Below are 21,303 nucleotides of genomic sequence, written 5' to 3' on the forward strand. Positions count from 1 at the left end.
TTACGACACCCCCCCCCCCCTTCCGCTGACTATCGAAACGCTTACACAGATTAAGTCCACAATGCGATTGTCATAAAAACAACGAATTAGATGGCGACGAATCGCTAAAATGAACGTTCGTTACGCAACGCATGGTCCCATCTAAATATGTCCGAGTTCGGTTTCTATTGGGTATACGGGCGTGTCGTAAATCGGCGGAGAAATAAAATCCCAGATATGGACTTATCTTTTGAATAACAAAAAGTAATCTGAATGTAAAAATAAATTACTAAAAAAAAATATTATTTTAGATTTAAACATAAATAAATAAATATTGTTTAGTCTCTTTCCTAACAAAACCCCAAATAATTAAATTCTAAGCAAAGTACGGACCTGTTCGGCCGTATTTCATTCTTACAGCTTGCCCGGGTCTTTCCTTAAAAATATTATTTTAGATTTAAACATAAATAAATAAATATTGTTTAGTCTCTTTCCTAACAAAACCCCAAATAATTAAATTCTAAGCAAAGTACGGACCTGTTCGGCCGTATTTCATTCTTACAGCTTGCCCGGGTCTTTCCTTAATTCGTATCAGCTAGACACTTTCTTATATCTATGAACAGACTTTAACCATTCATGTTTATTATAAAGACTTCTTTGTAATAAACGGTTTTTCATGGAGAACGGCGATTTAAAGCAGATAATTTCGTTTTGTACACATGTTCCTGCCACGACCGATAGCAATTAAATATCCAGCAGATATCAGATAAGTGCCTCACTACTGATTCGAATCTAACTTAAACAACATGCAACAACAATTGATTAGTAAAATATTTCGAGCCTAATTACATCTATAACCGTTATATAATAATTTTCCTGGTTCTTTGCTGCTTTGTAATTGTATTTTTTTCCCTATGTTAATTACATATTTGTCGGTACAAACGGTAAATAAACTAAATTAATTAAGGTAGCTACTGCAATGCACTGAACTTCTACTAATATGCGCCCTTTGCTTTTAGTTTTGGTCCGTAATGGGCAAGTGACATAGAATAATTATCCATTATCCAAAAATTAATAAACGTTTCATAAAAAAAGTGCCAGCTCGTAGGTTTCATTTGCACTTTCTCTGTCATATTAGGCTCTCACCATAGATATGTGATGTTAAAGTGGTTTCGACGCCGTTGCCGAAGCCCTCATCTTTATCTACTCACTTTTGATAACAAGCAACTCGATATAAAAGCCAGTGGGTCACAACAGCCGCCATTTGCGCGCTCGCTAGTCAAAATGATCAGGTAAGAAAGCAACTAAAAATTTATAGAAACATCATAGCACTTAACAGATAAATATGAGCATTTTCAAGTTTCTTTTTTCTAATTTAGAAAAGAGTTTTAAAATACCTCGAATTATCTCGAGTGTTTGCGAGTAAAATACCAATTTGAAGCCAGATTCGATAATTGATTTATAATAATGTTTATCCAGGGCGTCGGCTATCCTAGCGGTGACCCTCCTCACCACCTCGGCTGTAGCCGATACTAATTTAGACATTCCCTACCCTTACAACTGTTCCACAAGATCCTTCTGTACGTAAGTATACCATACACGTCTAACTCCTTTTAAAAAAATGAAACTGAATTTCTTCCATTTCCCGCCTCATAGCGAATTGAGGACCAAGATGCTCGGATCGGAGGAAATCTTCTCAGCTAGCTACGTCGGCGTGGAAGACGAATCAGTAGTGTTCAATTTGACCAATAAAAAGGGAGACTCCTTGGTCCTTTCCATCACCGGAGTGCAGAATCAGCGTTACAGGGTGGAGATCGAAGAACCGGACAGGCACAGATACCATCTGGAATATGCACTGGAAAAGGAACCAGTCAAACGCCCGTGAGTGGCTGATCCGCCAAGTATCGGAGAACGATTTTTTTTGTGATCGGTCGTTTCAGGTTCACCTCTCTCGATATAAACGACACCTATGTGATTGCGATGGATGACGACGAGAACAATTCCGTTAAAGTTATTTTCTCGCCGTTCAGCATAGAGTTCTACAAAGGCAGTACTCTGGAGAATACTTTCGATGGTAGCCGGTTGGTGATGCAAAACGTATGTATCCAGAAGGTTTGAACATATTGTACGGGGTGTCCCATTCTTGGTACTTTTGCGGAGTATCTCCGTTATTTTTATAGATAGAAAGTAGATGAAAATTGAAAATACTGGCGAAATGTATATTTATAGACAATAAAATGTCTCTTTTTTCACTGTTTTAAAAATATATATGATACTATGCACCTTTTTTCAGAAACATAATTTAACATAATAAAATAGTAGGCTATGACAACAAACTGGAAGCAGTTCACGATTCTTATCAATTTCTTTTAATAATAGCCTATTATGAAAAATATGCTATGCTGGTATGTTTTATACAGAGTAATGAAAATTCTGAAGCAGCTTTGGAATTACATTAGCAAAGGTGAGTAAGCTGTTATAGCTATTACCGTTATTAGTAGGTGCTTTTTAAATACCCAGAACAAAGGCTGTTGATATAAAAAGCGAATTTAACAAAGACAACAAAGAAAAAAAGAGTTAGATGTTGTATGTTGAAATATAAATATCATCCATAAAAATTAAACGTGGTGCAACGCAGAGATGCCGTTTTGCCAGTGGTATTTACAAACGAATTGAGGCTAATGATTTCTATTCTAATTGGTTGTTCGGAAAGTCATTTCGTTTTTTTTGGGGAACATGAAAGACAGTTTTCGTATAATGAATAAATATATTATTAAATTATATATTGGCCATTCTAGTCCAACACCTTTTGCCATCTTTCTGGCAGTAACATAATTCCCCTCTCATAAAAGTTTTGGTCCTTGCTGGCAAAAAACTGGTTCAGGTGGTTTTTGACATCTTCAATTGAGGTAAAGGTTTTGCCATCCAAAAAATTTTGCAGGGACCGGAACAAATAGTAGTCGGAAGGCACCAGATCAGCAGAATATGGTGGATGTTGCAGTACGTCCCATTCAAGCTGTAAAAGTTTTTGGCGAGTGACCAAACTTGTGTGAGGTCACGCATTATCCTGGTGGAACACTACACCCTTCCTGTTGATTAATTCGGGCCTCTTCTCTTTAAGTGAATCATTCAATTTGTCCAGTTGATGACAATAGACTCCTGAATTAATCGTTGTATTGTCCGGCAAAAGCTCAAAAAAAAAACGATTCCTTTGACATCCCACCAAACGGAGAGCATCACCTTTTTTTGGTGAATGTTGACTTTTGACACGCTTTGAGCCGGTTCATCTTTTCTGATCGATGACCTCTTGCGTTTAACATTGTTGTATACAACCCATTTTTCGTCCCCAGTAATAATCCGCTTTAAAAATGGATCATTTTCTTGACGTTTGAGGAGCGAATCACACACGTCAACGCGACGACACAAATTTCGCTCCGTAAGGACATGGGGCACCCACACATCGAGCTTCGAGGTTAAGCCCATGCCTTTCAAATGGCCATAAACAGTCGAATTCGACAAATTTAATCTCTCACCGATCTCTCGTGTGGTTATTCGCCGATTTGCATCAACTAATGCCTTTATCGCATCTTTGTCAGCTTCGACCGGCCTTCCAGACCGTGGTGCATCTTCGACATCAAAATTGCCGGATCGAAATTTTGCAAACCAGTTCTGGCACTGGCGTACTGTTAACACGCCTTCTCCATACACATCCGTCAATTTTTTTGTCGCTTGGACAGCATTTTTACCATTTCTGAAGTAAAAAAGTAAAATATGAAGAAAATGCTGCTTATTGCTCTTCATATTTAAAAGGGCACCAACCAAAAACTACTGCGTAGAATTAATAGAACTTTTTCACACACAAGCCTTGCAATATCAGCTCTCAAGACGTATAATGGTTATGCGGCTTAAGTGTGAATTTGATTTCGAAAAAACGTAATTAAGTCCTCTGACGGGAAAAAACGAAATGACTTTCCAAACAACCTTGGAACCGTGGAAGTTCTGATTAAACTGAGAGATAAAGCTTTTAAAAAGTACAAAACTACAAAAAATGATAGTCATTGGGATAGCTATAAACAACAAAACTAACATAGCAATTAAAATTAAAAAGATAAGATATCTAGAATCTGTCTCTAATGGAAGTAATAGTAAAGTTCTTTGGAAAAGGTTAAGAAATTTAAATGTAACATCTAAAACTACAAATATATTCCTTCGTGATGGATTAAACAGACTTTCAGATTTTAAGTATTTCCTACAGTTTTCCAAAAATAAACAACAAGCGGATCCTATGTTGCTACAGTATTACCGAAATAATTTAAAAACAAATTTTGGTTTTCTACTGTTAGTATCGATGAGCTGAGAGCGCAACTTTGTAGTATTCAATCTTTGGCATCTGGTTCAGATTTAATAAATGGAGAAATATCGTTAATGTGTTGCCCCAGAATTCCACCATTTCTTACTAATATACTATACTAATTTTACCAATATAATATAATAATAATAATAAAAATTTATCTTGATGATCAAATGCAGTATGGTGAAAGGAGTTCAGGTCAATCGGCTATAGAAACTGTTAGTTGCGGTGTGCCGCAAGGTTCCATACTGGGGCCACTTTTATTTACAATTTACACCGGCAATTTTGTATCATGTATGTTAAGGCATATTTTTATGCTGATGACACCCAGGCATTATACTCATTTGACCCCGGTACTCGGTATACGGCTCGAAAATTGATCAATGCAGATTTAAAAGAACTAACAGATTTTTCAGCACGCCATGGATTGATAATTAATCCAAGTAAATCATCTGTTACGCTCTTTGGAAAGAATAGAGATCGTTTGGTGTCCGAACTTAACATAAAAGTGAGTGGTAGAGTTTTACAGTTTTAGTTAGGCATTTTTCATTTCTCTAAGAGCCTTTCTTACTTCTTCTTCTGTTATTAAATCTTCTTCTGTAAGTGAGCTATCTAAACTTATACTCTCGTCTTGACTCTCTCTTATAAATTCTGGGCGATTTTCGGTGAACAGTTGTTTATAATGGCATACCCACTCACTTGGCTGTATGAAGGTGATAGGGACGCTTTCTTTTCTGTCTGTTTTCAGTGAGTTCTCCATGCTTCACTGGTTCTAATGTATCCTATTTGCTGATCGATTTGCATGCATCTGTTGTCCCATAAATCATTTTTCGCTTTTCGTACAGCTTTTTAACCTCATAGGAGCAGCGAGGATAGTATCTTCTATCTTCTGTTCTATTTGTAGTCAGCCAGGCGTTATATGCTTGTTTCTTTTCTGATATCAATTGTTCAACGTCTTCGTTCCACCATTCGGTCATCTTATGTGAGTTATTTGTTTGTTTTTCTCCCAAGGCCCCCATTGCGGCTTCTCGTATACATCTCAATATGCTATTATAGGTATTTAAACCAGATGAATATGTTAAATTACTGAGTTTTAAATTTAACCTGAGTGTATATAGGAATGCTGTCGGTTCCCGTTTTAGACCATCCAATTTATATGTTATTTCATGTGTTTCTTCTCGACAATTTGTTGTTGGCTGTTTTTCTGAATAAATTATCAATGGAAAGAAAGCTTTTGTCTTTACGAGGTAATGATACGAGGTTTGTCTAGCTACAATAAAATCAATAATTGATTTTCTCTGGAGAGTGGCCTGAACCCAAGTATACTTATGGATGTCCTTGTCACCCATAAGAATAATCTCTTTTCTGTTGCTTATGGAATCGTAGTCGTCTTTATGTGCGACCATGTCGTCATTTGAGGGTAAGTACGCTGCTATTATAACAGTTTCAAAGCCTTTCAGTTTGAGTTCGACTTTCAATATACGTTCATTAGATGCGTCCCAATCTTTAATATTTTTGGCTAGTCTCTTTTTTATAAATAACAACACACCTGCTTTGGCTCGGCTGGCCTTATCTACACCACTGTATAAATGCATGCATCTTAAATCGTCTAATTTCTTCTAAAACTTCTTTTTGTTTTGTTCGTAAGACTTTTATATTCCAGGATCCAATATTCATAATCCGTTTTCGTTTGCAAAGTCGTCGTCTGTTAAATCAGGTTTCAAGTTCGTAGTAGGATCTTAACCGATTAATAAATTTTTTCCAAGGGCAGGGGTGCTGGCTCTACGCCTCAACCCCCAACCTGGAGGACCAGCATTTTCTGTCGGGGTTTATTCCCTTAGCCAAGCCTCCTCACTTGACAAATAAAATAACATATCGGACAGATGTTCACAGATTGAACCTTAGATTTAGGGGTCTTTCTCTCAACCACGACACAGAACGTCTCTTTTTCAAAGAAGCTTCTCCTATAATGTTTACAAACTTTACAATACCGTTCATCCCTCTTTAAAAGCATTATCACCATTAAACTTTTTTAAAAAAATAAGACAAGACATGTTCAGTCAACAAGCAAACTGCAAGTGATTTTCGAGTAAGTTCAGTCCTAAAATTTTCTATCCAATTTTTAATTTTTATGTACACATACGCGTTTTCTTTTTTTGCTATAGTTATCTCATGCGAACTAAAAATTTTAAAATAGTTGCTATATATTATTTTATGGAGGTTCAACTTGAAACAATTTTAATTGCTTTCATCTCCTTTTTTGCAATTTATGTTGTTCATTGGTATTTTATTGTATTGTAAATTGAACATTGCTGAATAAATGTACTATTATTATTATTTATTTGGCAGACTTATCTGTATTTTTAATAGTCACAACACCAGGAACAGGCGCAGTGAGAATCAATATTAATGTTTGAAAGGGTACAACAAGGACGCTAGAAAACACTGAGGACGTTATTTCAAAACTGCTGGAAAATATTCCATTTACCCAGTATACCTGTTTACCTACATCTAGTCATAATGCTCTTAAGGGAAGTTCAATTTTCAATTTAAGTTTTTTTTTATAGGACAATATACAAAATGAAATACATAAAACACGATATTACAACATAGGATTTCGAATTCTATTTAACGCTATTCAAAGGATTATGATAATGTGCCAATCGGGCATTACCCCTAAAAATTTGTTTCTCTATTTTTTTTAATATTGTATTTTTTTGTGTTTTGTTATGTTGTTCCTTTTTGTTATAAAACCATTGATGCAAACTTACTAATTTTTCGCTAGCAATATCTGACTTTCAATTGTTTCTGTGTACAGGGTGTTCAATTTAAAAAGAAAGTAACATCCGATAACTTTTTGACTTGACTCTGTATACTAATTCCGAACACGGAATTGAGGTATTTGGGAAAAGTTACATAAGAAACAATTTTCACATTTTTGATAAGTTGATATCTAGTTCTGTATCTTAAAAACTAAAAGAGCTATGAAAATTTTGTTAGTTTCACGAAAAGTAACCAACTAATCCTGATAACATTTTAATTGGCTGTAACTTTTTGTAGGGTTGGTAGCCTAGTTTTTCCCCAAGTGACGTATAAAACAAGACACTATCAATTTTCTGACATATAAGCCTACATCATATTTTTTTTAAATTAAACACCCTGTATATTATATATGTGTTTAATAGAATATCTTTTCCGATTACAATGATGTAACACACTTTATATTTTAGTCTACTCGTTTTTGAGAAATCGTCAAAAATAGGAAATTTTTAAATAATTTCAAAGAGTGCCGTGACCGACTGCAACAACAATAATGTAAAAAAATCTTTAACTATTCTAAATACTGCTGTAAGTTCAACGACATTATTATAAAGAGTTCTGTGCACGTGTGTCCCCAAAAGAAAAAATCCATTGAAGTTAAATGGGGGCTGTTGGCTGGCCAATCCATAGTTCCGCCGTTCCCTGTCCAACCCGTGGGATATTCCATATTAAGAACAATGTTCACTTGTACAACATTGTGAGGAAGTGTACCGTCTTGCTGCCATATAATCTGCGCTGATATATTTAGGTTTAAATCTTTTATATCTTGTTCTTTTTGGTGCTCTACAGGTAGCAAATAATGATCGTATACCTTCATAGAGTGATGGGAATCAAGAAAATTCCAGCGAGTTCTCACATATTTACCTCATACCCTATTCCTTAATCTCGATTTACCATCTAAACTTAAAACATAATATCACCTCGTCAAATTGTAGACTGCCGATAGTCAAGCGTTCACGTTCGCCGTCAACTTCAAAGGCACCAAGATCCTGGCTGGTCTGCTGGAGCACGTCGACTGGGTCAATCTGAGACATACGGCCGACTTGAGCATCGATCCTTATAGATTCAGGAGTACTGACTACGGTGCTATGAAATTCGACCTGGATACCACCGAGGCCATGTACGGATCGGTTCCCACCCTTTACAGTGTCGGGTAAGGGCTCGTTTTCTTCTTTACGGACACATCCTTTTATTGGCTTTGGAAACTTTTCCACCCAGAAAACAATACTCTTCGGGCATATTCATAAATAACGCCGCCGAAATGTACATCGACATAGACACGACAGCCAGTTCCGCCTACGTCATGGTGGACGGCGGCACGCTGGACTTGTTCGTGCTGCTCGGGTCCTCCTTCAAAGACACGGTCCAACAGTACGTAGACCTGACCGGCAGACCACATCTCCCCCAGGTCTGGTTACGCTCTGCTGACCGCGTCGACACTAATTGCGGGTTCTTTTAGCTGTGGGTACTGGGTTACCACCAGTGCCGATGGGCGTACAACACCACCGAAGACGTCGAAACTACCATCCAAGACTTCGACGATAACAAATTCCCGTTGGACGTGCTCTGGCTTGACATCGAGTACACCTCGGATCGTAAATGGTTCACGTGGAACCTCGACAGGTTCCCCGATCCCATAGAGATGTTGAACTTTGTCGACTCCCACGGGCACCGTAAAATCGTACCCATTTCCGACCCTCACATCAAAATCGATCCATACTATCCGGTCTACACGGAAGCCTTGGCTAACGATTTCTTCATCAAGGATCAAAACGGATCCGACCCGTTCATCGGCGAATGCTGGCCGGGTAATTCGAGCTGGATCGACTTTTTGAACCCAGCCGCGAGAGATTTCTACGCGGCGCAGCATCTCTACGAGAATTTCCCGTCCACCTCTACCTTGGGAGGGTTCTGGAACGATATGAACGAGCCGACGCTGTTCGACAATCTGTACGAAAGGACAGCGCCATTTTCGACAGTCCATTACGGCAACGTGAAACATAGAGATATTCATAACATCTACGGAATGTTGCATGTGAGCGAAAGTCAGGCGGGTGCAAATCTGAGCATGAGATTTACTCTTACTTTTAGACAATGTCGACCCACAAGGGCTTGATGGACCGCGACAACGGAAGATTGCGACCGTTCATCTTATCCAGGTCGTACTTCGCCGGGAGCCAAAGGTACGCTTCCAAGTGGAGCGGGGACAACTACGGCGACTACGAGAACCTACGATACACGGTGCCGATGGCGCTCACCGCAAACTTGGTGGGGGTCGCGGTCTACGGAGCCGATATTCCCGGTTTCAATGGAAAGACGGACGAAAATTTGGCCATCAGATGGTACCAGGTATCGAAGGAGTTAAATTGTTTAGGGGTTAATTGCGAGGTTGCTATTAACTGTCATAACGACAATATGGTGAACAAACACGGATTAGCTAATTTAATAAAATCTCAACTTACAACTAGCAGTAAATCGTAAATCGTTCACATATATCTATGGTAAAACCGATTGAAAATAAGGCTTCCCAAAATAATTTAGTATTTACAAGAGCAGATAAAGGAAAGCTAACTATCAATTCTGCAAAATATGTTACAAAAACCAAATTGTTTATACTATTTACTAAACTTCTGGATTCCTCTTGTATCGGTTTTTGTTGAGTCGAACTTAACTGAAACTGACTGGCTTTTTATGATTCCCACATGGTGACAGGTAAATATCTGAGTCGGGGTTAAGACTGTTAGGTTGCTAATAAATTTCTATAGACTCTCGGTAAATAGTATTACAGTAGCCTGTGGAAATTTCTTTGAAAAATTAACAAGGCTATATGGAGAGGATATCAAGCGCAAATGGAGAAAGTTAAAACTGGTAAAATTACTCTGTACATTGACCTTTTTGTTACGTTGTAAAGTAATCCCTAATTTTCTTAAAAGATCCCATCATGTCAAAACCTCATCCGCGTATACAATTCTTCTAAAATCTAGTTTCGCTTTACTTCGAGAAAGAAATCAAATCAATAAGACTCTTCTGTCTCTAGATATTGAAATTGCTTCCATCTTGCCCCCATCCCAGTTCGATACCCTCTGAAACACAATTCATGACGAAGCTGAAAATCTTCTTTTATCTTCTACTCAAAATCACATTCAGAAATTTGAAAAACTAACGTCAACGTTAGTGAAACCATCAAACTCTTCTCAACTACCAAACACCGTGGTAAATGTACCACCGGACACGGAAAAAGCAGTTCTTGCAAAAGGTTCCAACTTCGTCCTTGCCCCAAGTATTATTCTAAAACAGGAAATCATCTCAAACGTCGAGTCTATCCTAAACAAACTGCCATCTCAAGCAGCTAATGAAATTGGATTTTAAACCTCAAAAATCCTTAAAAAATCAAAACCTCCATTACCCTAAATCCTAAAAGCAGATAAAGCTAGTCATGAACACAAATAAATATCAGTAAAAGGCTCAAGATATTCTTAAAGACATCAAGCATTTGCCGGTCACTTACAAGGCAAACAAGTCTGAATAGATGGCATCGCAAATTTTTGAAGAGGAGATGCGGAAATGGGATGCAGAATTAAAGAGGAGGAAAATATTGCTTCTCTTAGATAACTGCCTTGCACATATTCAAAATCTACGGAACATTGAATTGGCATTTCTTCCAGTCAAAACAAGTGTATTATAGCCGATGGACCAGAGCGTAATAAAAAGTCTTAAGAGTCGATACAGGAAAAACATTTTAATGATCGAGTCCGAAGACAAATTTTCCATTAATATGGTAGATGCAGTCAACTTTATTAGTAAAGCTTGAAAAGAGATGACAGCAGAAACAATTTAACAACAGGACTTGGAAGATGATCAGCTACTAAGCGAGTGGAGTTTTCAAACAACAATTACGTTTACAAGTGAGAAGTTGCAACATTTTATGGTGATAGATCAGGCAGAGGAAGCTATATTACAACAAGCAAGAAAGGGTGGGGAAGAGTACCACGAGGAAGAAGATGAAGAATTTGATTTGGGAACACCACCAACCATTCAACAAGCCTTAAATTCAGTTAAGCTGCTAGAGAAATGCTTCTCTCGAAGAAATGGTGAAAATACAAGCCAAAGTACAAGATACGTATTAGCATACTAAAAAAATTCAAAAGAAAATGACCGATTATTTGCAACATTAAATGTATAAAAATTAATATAAATTAAATAAATATAAAAAATTAAATATTTATATAAAATGTTCCTAAGTAGATGTTAAAATATGTATATAAAATAATGTTCAAGTGCCTATAACCCTTTTATGACAGTCCCTTCAATGTCGCTATATAGAGTTTTGACAGTACCCGTTTCTACAGATTTTTTTTTAATATTAAAATATATATTTTAATTATAATTTAAAAATATTATAAAACAAAAAATACATCTATCAAGAAAAGTTCGAAACGTCTATCTAAATTTGGTTTTAAAACTGAAAACACCGTAGGACATTTTTTAAAAAAACAATAAAACTAAATTATGAAAAACTCAAAAATCCGGAGTCTACCAGTTGAAATGTGGATCATGTCCCAAAATTTATAAGGGACGGACAGGTAAAAAGGCGTGTAAAAATAAAAGTTCGGATTGTAACCATTTAAATTCAGAAAAGCACAAGTTTGACGATAATTTTGATATTTTACATAATCAATCAAAAAGCAAAAAAAAAATAAATTTGGTTGGAAGCTATGGACATTAACAAAATGATTACTTAATGACCAATTGGATTTAAATGCCTCTCCGTTGTTAACTTCATTAATTTATATCCCTACACCGACAACTCAAAATCAATTACTACCTGTTTATATACAGGGTTATTCACGGCAAACGTCCAATTAGACGTATCTGGAGAATCACTTACGGTAAAAACCTGAAATGTTCGTTACTTATGTAAACCAACATGAGCTACCTATGTAAAATATTTGTGGTCATGCAGTGTTGCCAAATACTCGTAACATTTTTAGATTCTGCACGTAAATGAACAATTAACTTGCCATCTAAAAGTGCCAAACTATATCTATATATCTATATCTATCTACATCCATCTGTCTATATCTATATCTATATCTATATATCTATTTTCACTGGTTTTCGAGTTATAAGCAAAAAACCTAAATTTAGCAATTGATGCGAATTAATGAAATCACATTTCATCTCGGTAGCAAGCTCTGGATGGTGAAGTCTTTTGTAAACAAATTTTTCTTTGACATAAATAATCTTAATATTCCGTTATTAGCGTGTTCCGGTGAGTAATTGTACCAGTGAAACTGGAATGCTATTGTTATACACAAAACTAATGTTAAAGTCTAATAAACGGATTTAAATTGTTTTTAATCACGTACAGGTAGATATTATGCTTGACATCCATGGATTGACTTCCTTTGAATTTCGTTCCGAGCATGTTGTTGAATTCTTCTATTGTTCCAACTGGAGTTTTAAACACTCTTTCTTTAATAGCGCCCTAAAGGTAGACATCAACGGGTGTAATATACAGGGTGGCCAATTCCATGCACCTAGACCCCTTATCCATAGGCTTTCAAACATGATTGCAAGTTCTTGACTTACTGTATTCGTGCAACATCTGCAATGTAACATTATTGACAAATTGTCTATTGGTATTGGTATTGGTATTAAAGGGGGGCGCCCTCGCGGGCGTCCAAGCACTTAGGCCACCAGATGGGCCCGTTGTGCCCCCAGGCCGCTCTCCTTTAGCCCAATACCGTGCACTGAGTCCGGATCGATCAGGGCCGTTCCGAAGACTCCCAATCTTGCCCATGTCAAGGCAGGGCACTCGGTGAGCAGATGATACGGGGTCTCCTCCCCTTCTATGCACCACCTACACTCCGGGTCGTCTCCAATGCCTAGCAAGCAGAGATGCCTCTTAAGCCTGGAATGTCCTGTGTAGGCCCCTGTTAGTGCTCTACACTCCCTCCTGGTCAGTCTAAGCAGCTCCCTGGTCCGAGGAAGGGCGGGCCCATCCATCATAAGCCTCGCCTGCCTCATTCCCGGAGCAACTCTCCAGCCCCTCGCGGCCCGGTCTCTCGCCCAGGCTGCGAGAGCTCCCCGCCTCACACACGGGGCGATCCCCAAGCGGGGCTCTGGCCCTATATGCCTATGCGAGGAGCCCTCCCTGGCTAAGGCGTCCGCTGCCTCATTGCCCCGGACACCGGTGTGACCCGGGACCCAGACCAACGTGACCTTTCTCTCCTCAGCCACCCTCCTCAGTACCCCTTTGCACTCCTTTCTCAACAAGGAGCGCGTACGCACTGACTTCAGCGCCATGAGTGCAGCCCTACTATCCGAGCAGAAGAAGACTCTCCTGCTTCCGTAGTTGAGCTGAAGCACTTCTCTGGCCGCCATCAATAAAGCGAAAATTTCCGCCTGAAACACAGTGCAGTACTGACCCAGAGGGACCGACAAGCTTCATCCCGTTGTCTCGCAGTACGCTCCAGCTCCGGCCAGATCTCCCATTCTGGACCCGTCCGTGTACCAGACAAGTCCGTCCCAGAAGCCGACTCTGCCCTCTCTCCAATCTTCCCTTGATGGAAAGAGAAAGGTCAATTTATCAAAGAAGGTCATCTCGGGGATCATGACAGCCCTCTAAAATGTCGTACGGACCCCGATTGAAGGTTCCCTCCCTCCAGAGCCCGCAGCTCGCCAGCCTCACAGCTGTCCTGGCCGCCTCCAAATTGTCTAAAAAATCTATAACTACTGTTCGTAAAATATACAGATAATTTTCCTCGTCAAAAATGCTCGTTGTAGATACAAAAATCTATTTTCAGCAAACAAAACACGTTGAAACCAAATGTATGTTAAAATCGCTTTTCTCTGACAAATTTCGGATTTGAAAGTGTTGAAAATACCCTCCCGTGAAAATTTTCACTCGTAGGTCCAAATAATTTTTTTCAAAAAATCTTGTAGTCTCACCAATATCACCTTACCAAACTCTACGCTTAATGGTGCATCACGAGGGAGAACAGATTGCAAGGTAATCATTTTCTGATTATGCGTATTGCGCTTCTTCAGTATCCGTTGAATGGACGCATAAGATAGACCTACCAAAAATTAATTATAAATTTTCGGCAAAACTTCACAAAGAAATGTGTATTGCCACAGCAGAGACGATAGCAATGAAGGAGGGACAAAGAGTTGCTCTACAAGGAGCCTTAACAAAAGTTATCATTTTCTCAGATTCTCTAAGCGGGATTGCTAAAATTTCAAATGGAAATACCGACACTAAAATGGACTACATAACGCTACAGGTCCAAGAGATGACGATAAAGGCTAAACGTATGGGAGAAGATGTTACGATGGCTTGGATACAGGGACACTCGGGTATTGTAGGTAATGAAAAAGTGGATGCTCTGGCTAAAATAGGAAAAGACCTAAACATCCCCTTGAATATCAAACTGGACATACATGAAGTGAAGAATACAATTCTTAGAGATATTACTAATGGTTTTCGAGAACGGTGGAAAAACCCAATATAAGACAAAGGTAAAAGATATAGAGAGTTAATACAACTAAATTTTCCTAATAGAAGATGGTTTTCTGAGCTTACCTACATACTACTATAATTAGAATGAGAACTGGACACTGCGCGGTAGGGGAACACTTACTTGAATCTGTTGTTTTGTCTCACATCTGACGAGCCTGGTCCCATGGTCCATCCTAGGCCAGGAACGCCCGTCCCAAGATCCAAAATGCTGGAAATTGTTTGTCCTTTTTTTGTTTTTTTTTTAGATGTGACAGTCTTGCCTGTTTGTCTGAAGTTTTTGTGTGCTCTGAGTCTGCTTACTAACTGACCCTATCTCCTTAGCAGCTTTATAAGCCTCTTAAATAGAAACAGAAGTCTGAAAAGTAACCTTCCCCAGGAGAACAGTCTCGATTATGTGTGGCAGTTCTAAATAGTGCTGGCAAATTGCCTAGTAGCAGCGCCAACCCCAAAAGAAGAAGAAGAAGACGATAGACCTAAATGTAAATCATCTTTAACCCCCGGCATGGATGTATGTGGAAATGCGTGAAAATATGCTAAAACGGTGGTTCCATTTTCTTCTAAGTTTGTCACCGGTTTTGGAATTTCCCTTCTTCGTAGGTTTCGAAAATTTGCTTCAATGGCTTTACCTTATGAACGCTCTGTACGCCATAAGCTAATTCTCATACTAAATTATGATAAAGCAATTTAATATGGAACCGCAAAAAAATTAAAAACTAACTGGTACATGTTACTTAAAAAAGTTCCAGAATATTTCGCAGAATCTAAAAATGTAATAATATACAGGGTGTATTAAAAATGAAAGTTGATATACGTTACTGGCAACACCACATAGGTAGCTCATATGCGCTTAGGTCATCTCCAACAACGTCCCTGCTACAGACACGGCCGAAACAGCTGTCAAAAAATCATTAAATCATTTTTTGTTCTAATTTAATTGTACTGATTCGGCGTTTCGTCGCGTCGCATTTTACAGATCGGCATATGGCTGCCGTTCTTCAGGGCTCACGCGAACCAGGACGTTCCCAGAAGGGAGCCGTATCGATTTTCCGAAGAAACGCAAGAGAAGATCCGTGACGCGATGGCACTACGTTACCAGCACATTCCGTACTGGTACACCTTATTCTACCAGCATGTGCAAACGGGAGATCCAGTGATACGACCTCTGTTTTACGAGTATCCGGACGACGACAAGGCGTACGAAATCAACGACCAGCTTTTGCTCGGTAAGCTTGGAATTTCACAAAAAACCCCTTGCCCCTTTTTTTGCACGTATTGCACCTGTCGGTCCTTGCTAGGTACTGATATCTTGGCCGCTTCCGTTTACGAGGCCGACGTGAAAGAGGTCGACGTCTACTTACCGGGGAGCGACGCCCTTTGGTACCAAGTGACTGGCGCCAAAAACGTCTTCAAAGCGGGAACCCAAACCATCGCGTTGGATATGACTTTCGTAAGTGATTTTGAGGACGTGTTGCCTTTATTATCTGGGTGAGCTTTGCATTAAAAATATATTGTTTAAAAAGTAATGTGGATAGAAAATTATAAAAAATGTACCTCTACTTAAATAACATAACCTAAAAATGCAACTATAAATCAAGCGTGTGAGGTGCAATCTTGCCACGACTAAGTATTTTTACTGAAGTATTTAGACTGACTGTAAGAAGACTCTGCACCAAAATGGGAATTATTTTGTCTGTCTTAAATTTGTATTAAATAAAATATGATTTTGTGCACAGGGTGTTTTTAGAAGTTCATATTATAAGTTAGAATTATATACTTAATTTTAATTTAAGGCTATACTGGCATTGCGGAAAATGTTTTAAGCAATGGCCCTTTTTTCACATAGAGTCCCGTGTTCTACCGCGCGGGCAGCATAATACCGACCAAAGCGACCGTGAAAAGATCGACAACGGAAATGCGGTCCGATCCCTTCACCCTTATCGTGGTTCCCGACAATGTAAGTATTGCGATTGTGTAAAAGTGGCATCAACAATAAATATTACTTACCTGGCTAAAAATTGACAGTACTTTCAAGTACTTTTTGGGGCCTATGGTTTTTGAAATTATTAGCACATCCAATCCGTCCTACTTACTAGTTAAATTACAGTTACGTGATTTTCAATCAGTGGCTTTAAGGCACCCCTACAGACATCCACTGTCTTATTTTTGATCAGCAGATCATTTTCTTATAACGCTGTTATAATTTTTATTAGTATACCCGATTCAGTAAAATCACATTCAATTAAATAAATTCCTTAAAAAATATTTCATGTTATAATTTGATTTTCAATTTTATTCTTTTTATTTTTACTTGTAATAACTTAATAATATACTACATTTAATTTATCAATGTAATTATAACTTAATATTTAGTTTTCAATTTAAACATTTAAGAGGTTAAGTGCAAACTTTTGATAGACTTCGCCTATTTTCTACGGTATAACAATATACAACCATAAAGGCACTAAAAACCTTTGATAGTTTAAACGGGGGATACCCCGTATATTATTGTATTATATTTCGACAAAACAGTAAATTGAATCTTTATTACGTATATATGCGAGTTATTATTTTTATTTTATTTATTATACCGAAGTTTTTATTGTTTAGAATGAATGCACTCAACACAGTTACAAAAATCTCAGTGCAGTATATTAATAATAAAATTGGTGAAAAATATAATACGGTAGAATGAATGCGGATTAACGGAACAGCGCAGTTGCCTCGTCGAGAGTTGTTAACCGAGTGCTTACAAACGGTCCTAGAAAGTGCATCATACGAGGGCAGCGCCAAAATTTCCCGACCTGAATATGAAAGAAACAAAGTAGAGTATTTTTTTTTTATTTTTCAATATAATCCCCCTAACTTCAATACACTTATTACATCTCTTTGTTAACAACTAAATCCCTTTAAAAAAATATTCTTTTTGTTTGTCTGCGTTAAACCGCTGTCCGCGTAAATCCTTTTTCAAATATCCAAATAATAGTCGCTAGAGGCCATATCTGGACTATAGGGAGAATGATCTATCTGTTTGAACCCACACTCTAAAATGGCAGCTTGTGCAACACCAGTAGTATGGACAGGTGCATTATCGTGCAAAAGACGCACGCCTCTGGTCAGTTTTCCTCGACGTTTTACACGTATGCAGTCTCGCAATTTACAGTATTATGAGTTTCTTTAAAATCTATCAAAAGAATTCCTTCACAATCCCAAAAGATCATTGCCATCACCTTTTTTGTTGACTGGCAAACTCTGAATTTTCTTGGAGGTGCTTCACTCTTACGACGCCACTCCATTGATTCTTTTTTCGATAGAGGGTCACAATAGAGAACCATAGTGTCATCGCTCGTCACAATAGTTTCTATCACAGGCTTCAGAACAGGAGCTAAAATTGAACCTTGAGGAACTCCACTTCTTATGTCTAGGCAAGCAGACTCGACCCCGTTCAGGACCACCTTTTGCTTTCTTCCTGTTAAGTAGTTTTTAATTAAATTTTAGGTGCTAACCCTTCTTTTGTCAATGACTTATGACTGCACTATAATCAATTTGCGTTATTTGAGACATTTTTTCGGACACGTCCTGTTTAAAATGTTGTCAATAAAAAACGCAAGACTTCAATATTTTTTCGCAGCCTACTAAGATATATATTTAAAAAAGGCAAAGTTTTATCGTGATACTGGAGCTGCATCTATGTCAGGCCGGGAAATTTTGGCGCTAACCTCGTAGACCCACCATAAAAATAACAGCAACTCTTAAAAAAGCAATTTGTAATACATTTTTTTTATTGCTTAGAATAAAATGATTCAACGCAGTTAAAAAAAAAATTCAGTGCAGTTTATTAAAATAAAATTGGCCTATATTAATGAAGTACCAATAATTTTTAAAAAATCATAAAAGTAACAGCAACCCTTAAATAGCAAAACGTCTAAAACATGATAAATGGCCACTACCAAATAATACAATTATGAGTCGTCATAAATCTCAACAAACCAAAATAATGGAAATTTCATTTTGTCAACTGGTTCACAAGGCCACAAAGTTATCAATCGATTTGTAACTTTACCAAAGGAATTTTCCGCATGATCAATTTCAGGACGGTAAAGCTACCGGGATAGTTTACATCGACGACTACGAGAGTTTCGAGTATCAAGAGTCGAACAATTTCCTCTACTTGCAACTGGACTACGACGCCAGCAAGGGCGACGCCATATTCATTAAGTAAGAACTGTACACATCTTAAGTGTTTTTCTATGCTGCCGTTGTCGTCATTTAAGGCGAAAGTATACCCACTCCTCACTAAACTCCAAATCTCAACAGCCGTGCGTCCAACAGCGTCGCCGTTGGTACAGATCGAATCAGCGTCGAAAAAAAAACGACACTGGCGGCCATTATTTTTTTCGATTTTCTAATTTTTTTTGGACATAGCTATGAAACACGATAAGTTTCCGAAATTTGAAGCTATCGACTTCAAATTTGGCACACATATGAAGCTTATTTGAAATTGGGGGGCTGGGGGGGTCGCGAAGTATTTAAAAAATATATAAAAAACTGCGTCCAAGAGTCTAAGAAATTTCTCGAAAACCGAGATTTGACTTCATAAACTTTTATTCATGACAATTTTTCAAAAATGTAGAAGGGTGCGCCAAATATTAAAAAAAAATGCCCCCCCCCACACCCTAATCCTGATAATTGGCGATAACTAAAAGATTGTTCCAGTTATCAGTTTGTTATACAGCAAAAATTTTTGTATTTAAGGTTTCCATCTATTGTACAGGGTGTTCGCCATATGCCGTATAATATTAAAAAAATAAATAAGAACTAAAGATTTTCACGAAATTATATATTTTCACACGACAATTGTTCCGACAACACCACTTAATACAGAGCCTAATACAGAACACGAACAATTTAAAACAATTACATACATAGGAGAACCCTGTTAAAAAGTTTCAAATGTGGTTTAAAAATAGCTTTCAGAACTAACAACACAATAAGAAAATTTTTAAAAAACAATAAAACGAAATGTCCAAAATCTCAAAAATCAAGTGTCGACAGCTTGAAATGCGGATCTTGTCCTAAAATTGATATTGGACAAACAGGTAGATCCTTCAAGAAACGCATTAACGAACATAAAAGAGCGTTTAAAAACAATAGTCTAGATTCTAATTAAATTTATTGGAAGCCATGGAGATTATCAAAATGAGACATTCAAATGTATTGCTTTACGATCAGTTAGATTTAAATACCTCTCTGTTTTAAACTTCAATTCTCACAACATTAATTAAGGTTTTATGGCTATTTTTCGGTATATATAGTTGTTTGTAAATATAAAAAATCTTCTTAGTTCTTATTTATTTTGTTAAATGGATTTTCATCAAGTAAAAGCCACCTCAGTTCAATTTTTGCACTAAATTTGCAGCCACAGACTTCGCGGAGAAGTAGAAGTACACAATTACATTTAAACCGACGTAACTGGGCGCCATCGAACATCGAAAAGTATATTTTTAAAATTCTTTATTTTTTATTTTGGGTTATTTTGGTTTAGAGATAAACATTATTTTCTCCAAAACTATTAACCCGATCGGCGAAATTCTTTAACCAAGAGACGCGGAAGATCCGGTGCTATGACTTTTATTGCAGCAATTTTTTGGATTATATACAGGGTCTTTCAATTTTAGACAAAAATCGAAAAAACTCCGAAAATTGTTCGTTGCCAGAGCAAATCGTTTGCCGTAAATCAAAATTTGTAGACAATATGGCTAAACGGTATTATGAGCTGCATCAAGAGCTACAATTTTTGTATTTATGCTCGCGCTCAGTCCAATCGCGATGACGTCATTAACTATTTCGGCGTACTGCATAGTTTCAAAAAAAAAAAAAACATTTTATCGAAAACCATTTACCATTATGAAAAACGTCAAAAGATTTGGTTTAAAGAGTACCGTAAACTGGGTCGTGAACTACAATTTCCTGATTTACCGTTCTTGTCTATTATACAGGGTGCGCGAGATATTTAAATAAAATTATTATTGTAAATCGCTATTACTGGTACAAATTTTTATATTTACCAAAGTTTGCCGTGACTTTGAAGTTCGAAGAGACTTGTAAGTCACTTTATTCAGGACGCATGCACAATGTAATAACATCGATTTTGCGAAAGTTTCATAGTAGTCCGCAGGAGCACGATAGAAAAACAATGCGTCCCTCTAGGACAAGAAGCGGTTTATTTTTCAAATACAAGGTTGTTTCGTGACGATCTCGCCCCGCCCAGCGACGATTTTTCGAAAGCAACCTTGTTGTCCTTTTTCTAAATAAGGTGCTTGTCCTTTTTTAAATACAAAAAAACGACAGAGCAAATAAAGTCTTTTTTATTGCAGAGAACTGGATGAAAAGGCTGATCCAAAAGGTTTGGAGTTCATAATTGAAGAGGTGAAATTGTTTAACAAGACCGACAAAGGTAGGTTCTTAAATTCTCAATCCCCCTTCTGATGATTGGTTCGTTTTCAATCGTTTCTTTTTTCGTTTAGGTGATACGTACAACATCGTGAGTCTGCCCTTTGCTGGCGTAAAAAAATAAGCGGATATAGCGCTGCGAATGTGTGCAAATAAATTTATTTTTGATTAAGATTTT

At 37.6% G+C, this 21,303-nt stretch overlaps 1 protein-coding gene across 1 annotated transcript; it reads left to right on the plus strand.

Annotated features, from left to right (window-relative positions):
- The first annotated feature begins 908 nt into the window (after positions 1-908).
- Positions 909-21,299, plus strand: LOC132702249 (neutral alpha-glucosidase C-like). Its single transcript, XM_060670781.1, has 14 exons — positions 909-1,271; positions 1,459-1,563; positions 1,636-1,860; positions 1,920-2,076; positions 8,086-8,303; positions 8,369-8,558; positions 8,610-9,185; positions 9,242-9,499; positions 15,649-15,898; positions 15,971-16,122; positions 16,519-16,629; positions 18,766-18,890; positions 21,050-21,129; positions 21,200-21,299. The coding sequence occupies exons 1-14, from the start codon at positions 1,138-1,140 to the stop codon at positions 21,247-21,249; spliced, it is 2,631 nt and encodes an 876-aa protein (XP_060526764.1). The 5' UTR covers positions 909-1,137; the 3' UTR covers positions 21,250-21,299.
- Positions 21,300-21,303: the final 4 nt, after the last annotated feature.

The sequence above is a fragment of the Cylas formicarius genome, unplaced genomic scaffold (assembly GCF_029955315.1).
Source record: "Cylas formicarius isolate icCylForm1 unplaced genomic scaffold, icCylForm1.1 PGA_scaffold_5__7_contigs__length_24384050, whole genome shotgun sequence".
NCBI classification, from domain to species: Eukaryota; Metazoa; Arthropoda; class Insecta; order Coleoptera; family Brentidae; genus Cylas; species Cylas formicarius.

Bases quoted from the DNA above. Each gene is read 5' to 3' on its own strand.
- LOC132702249 (XM_060670781.1), top strand. From the start codon at position 1,138: ATGTTAAAGTGGTTTCGACGCCGTTGCCGAAGCCCTCATCTTTATCTA. The intron at 8,304-8,368 runs GTAAGGGCTCGT...TTTTCCACCCAG, and splicing joins CCCACCCTTTACAGTGTCGG to AAAACAATACTCTTCGGGCA. The intron at 15,899-15,970 runs GTAAGCTTGGAA...GGTCCTTGCTAG, and splicing joins CAACGACCAGCTTTTGCTCG to GTACTGATATCTTGGCCGCT.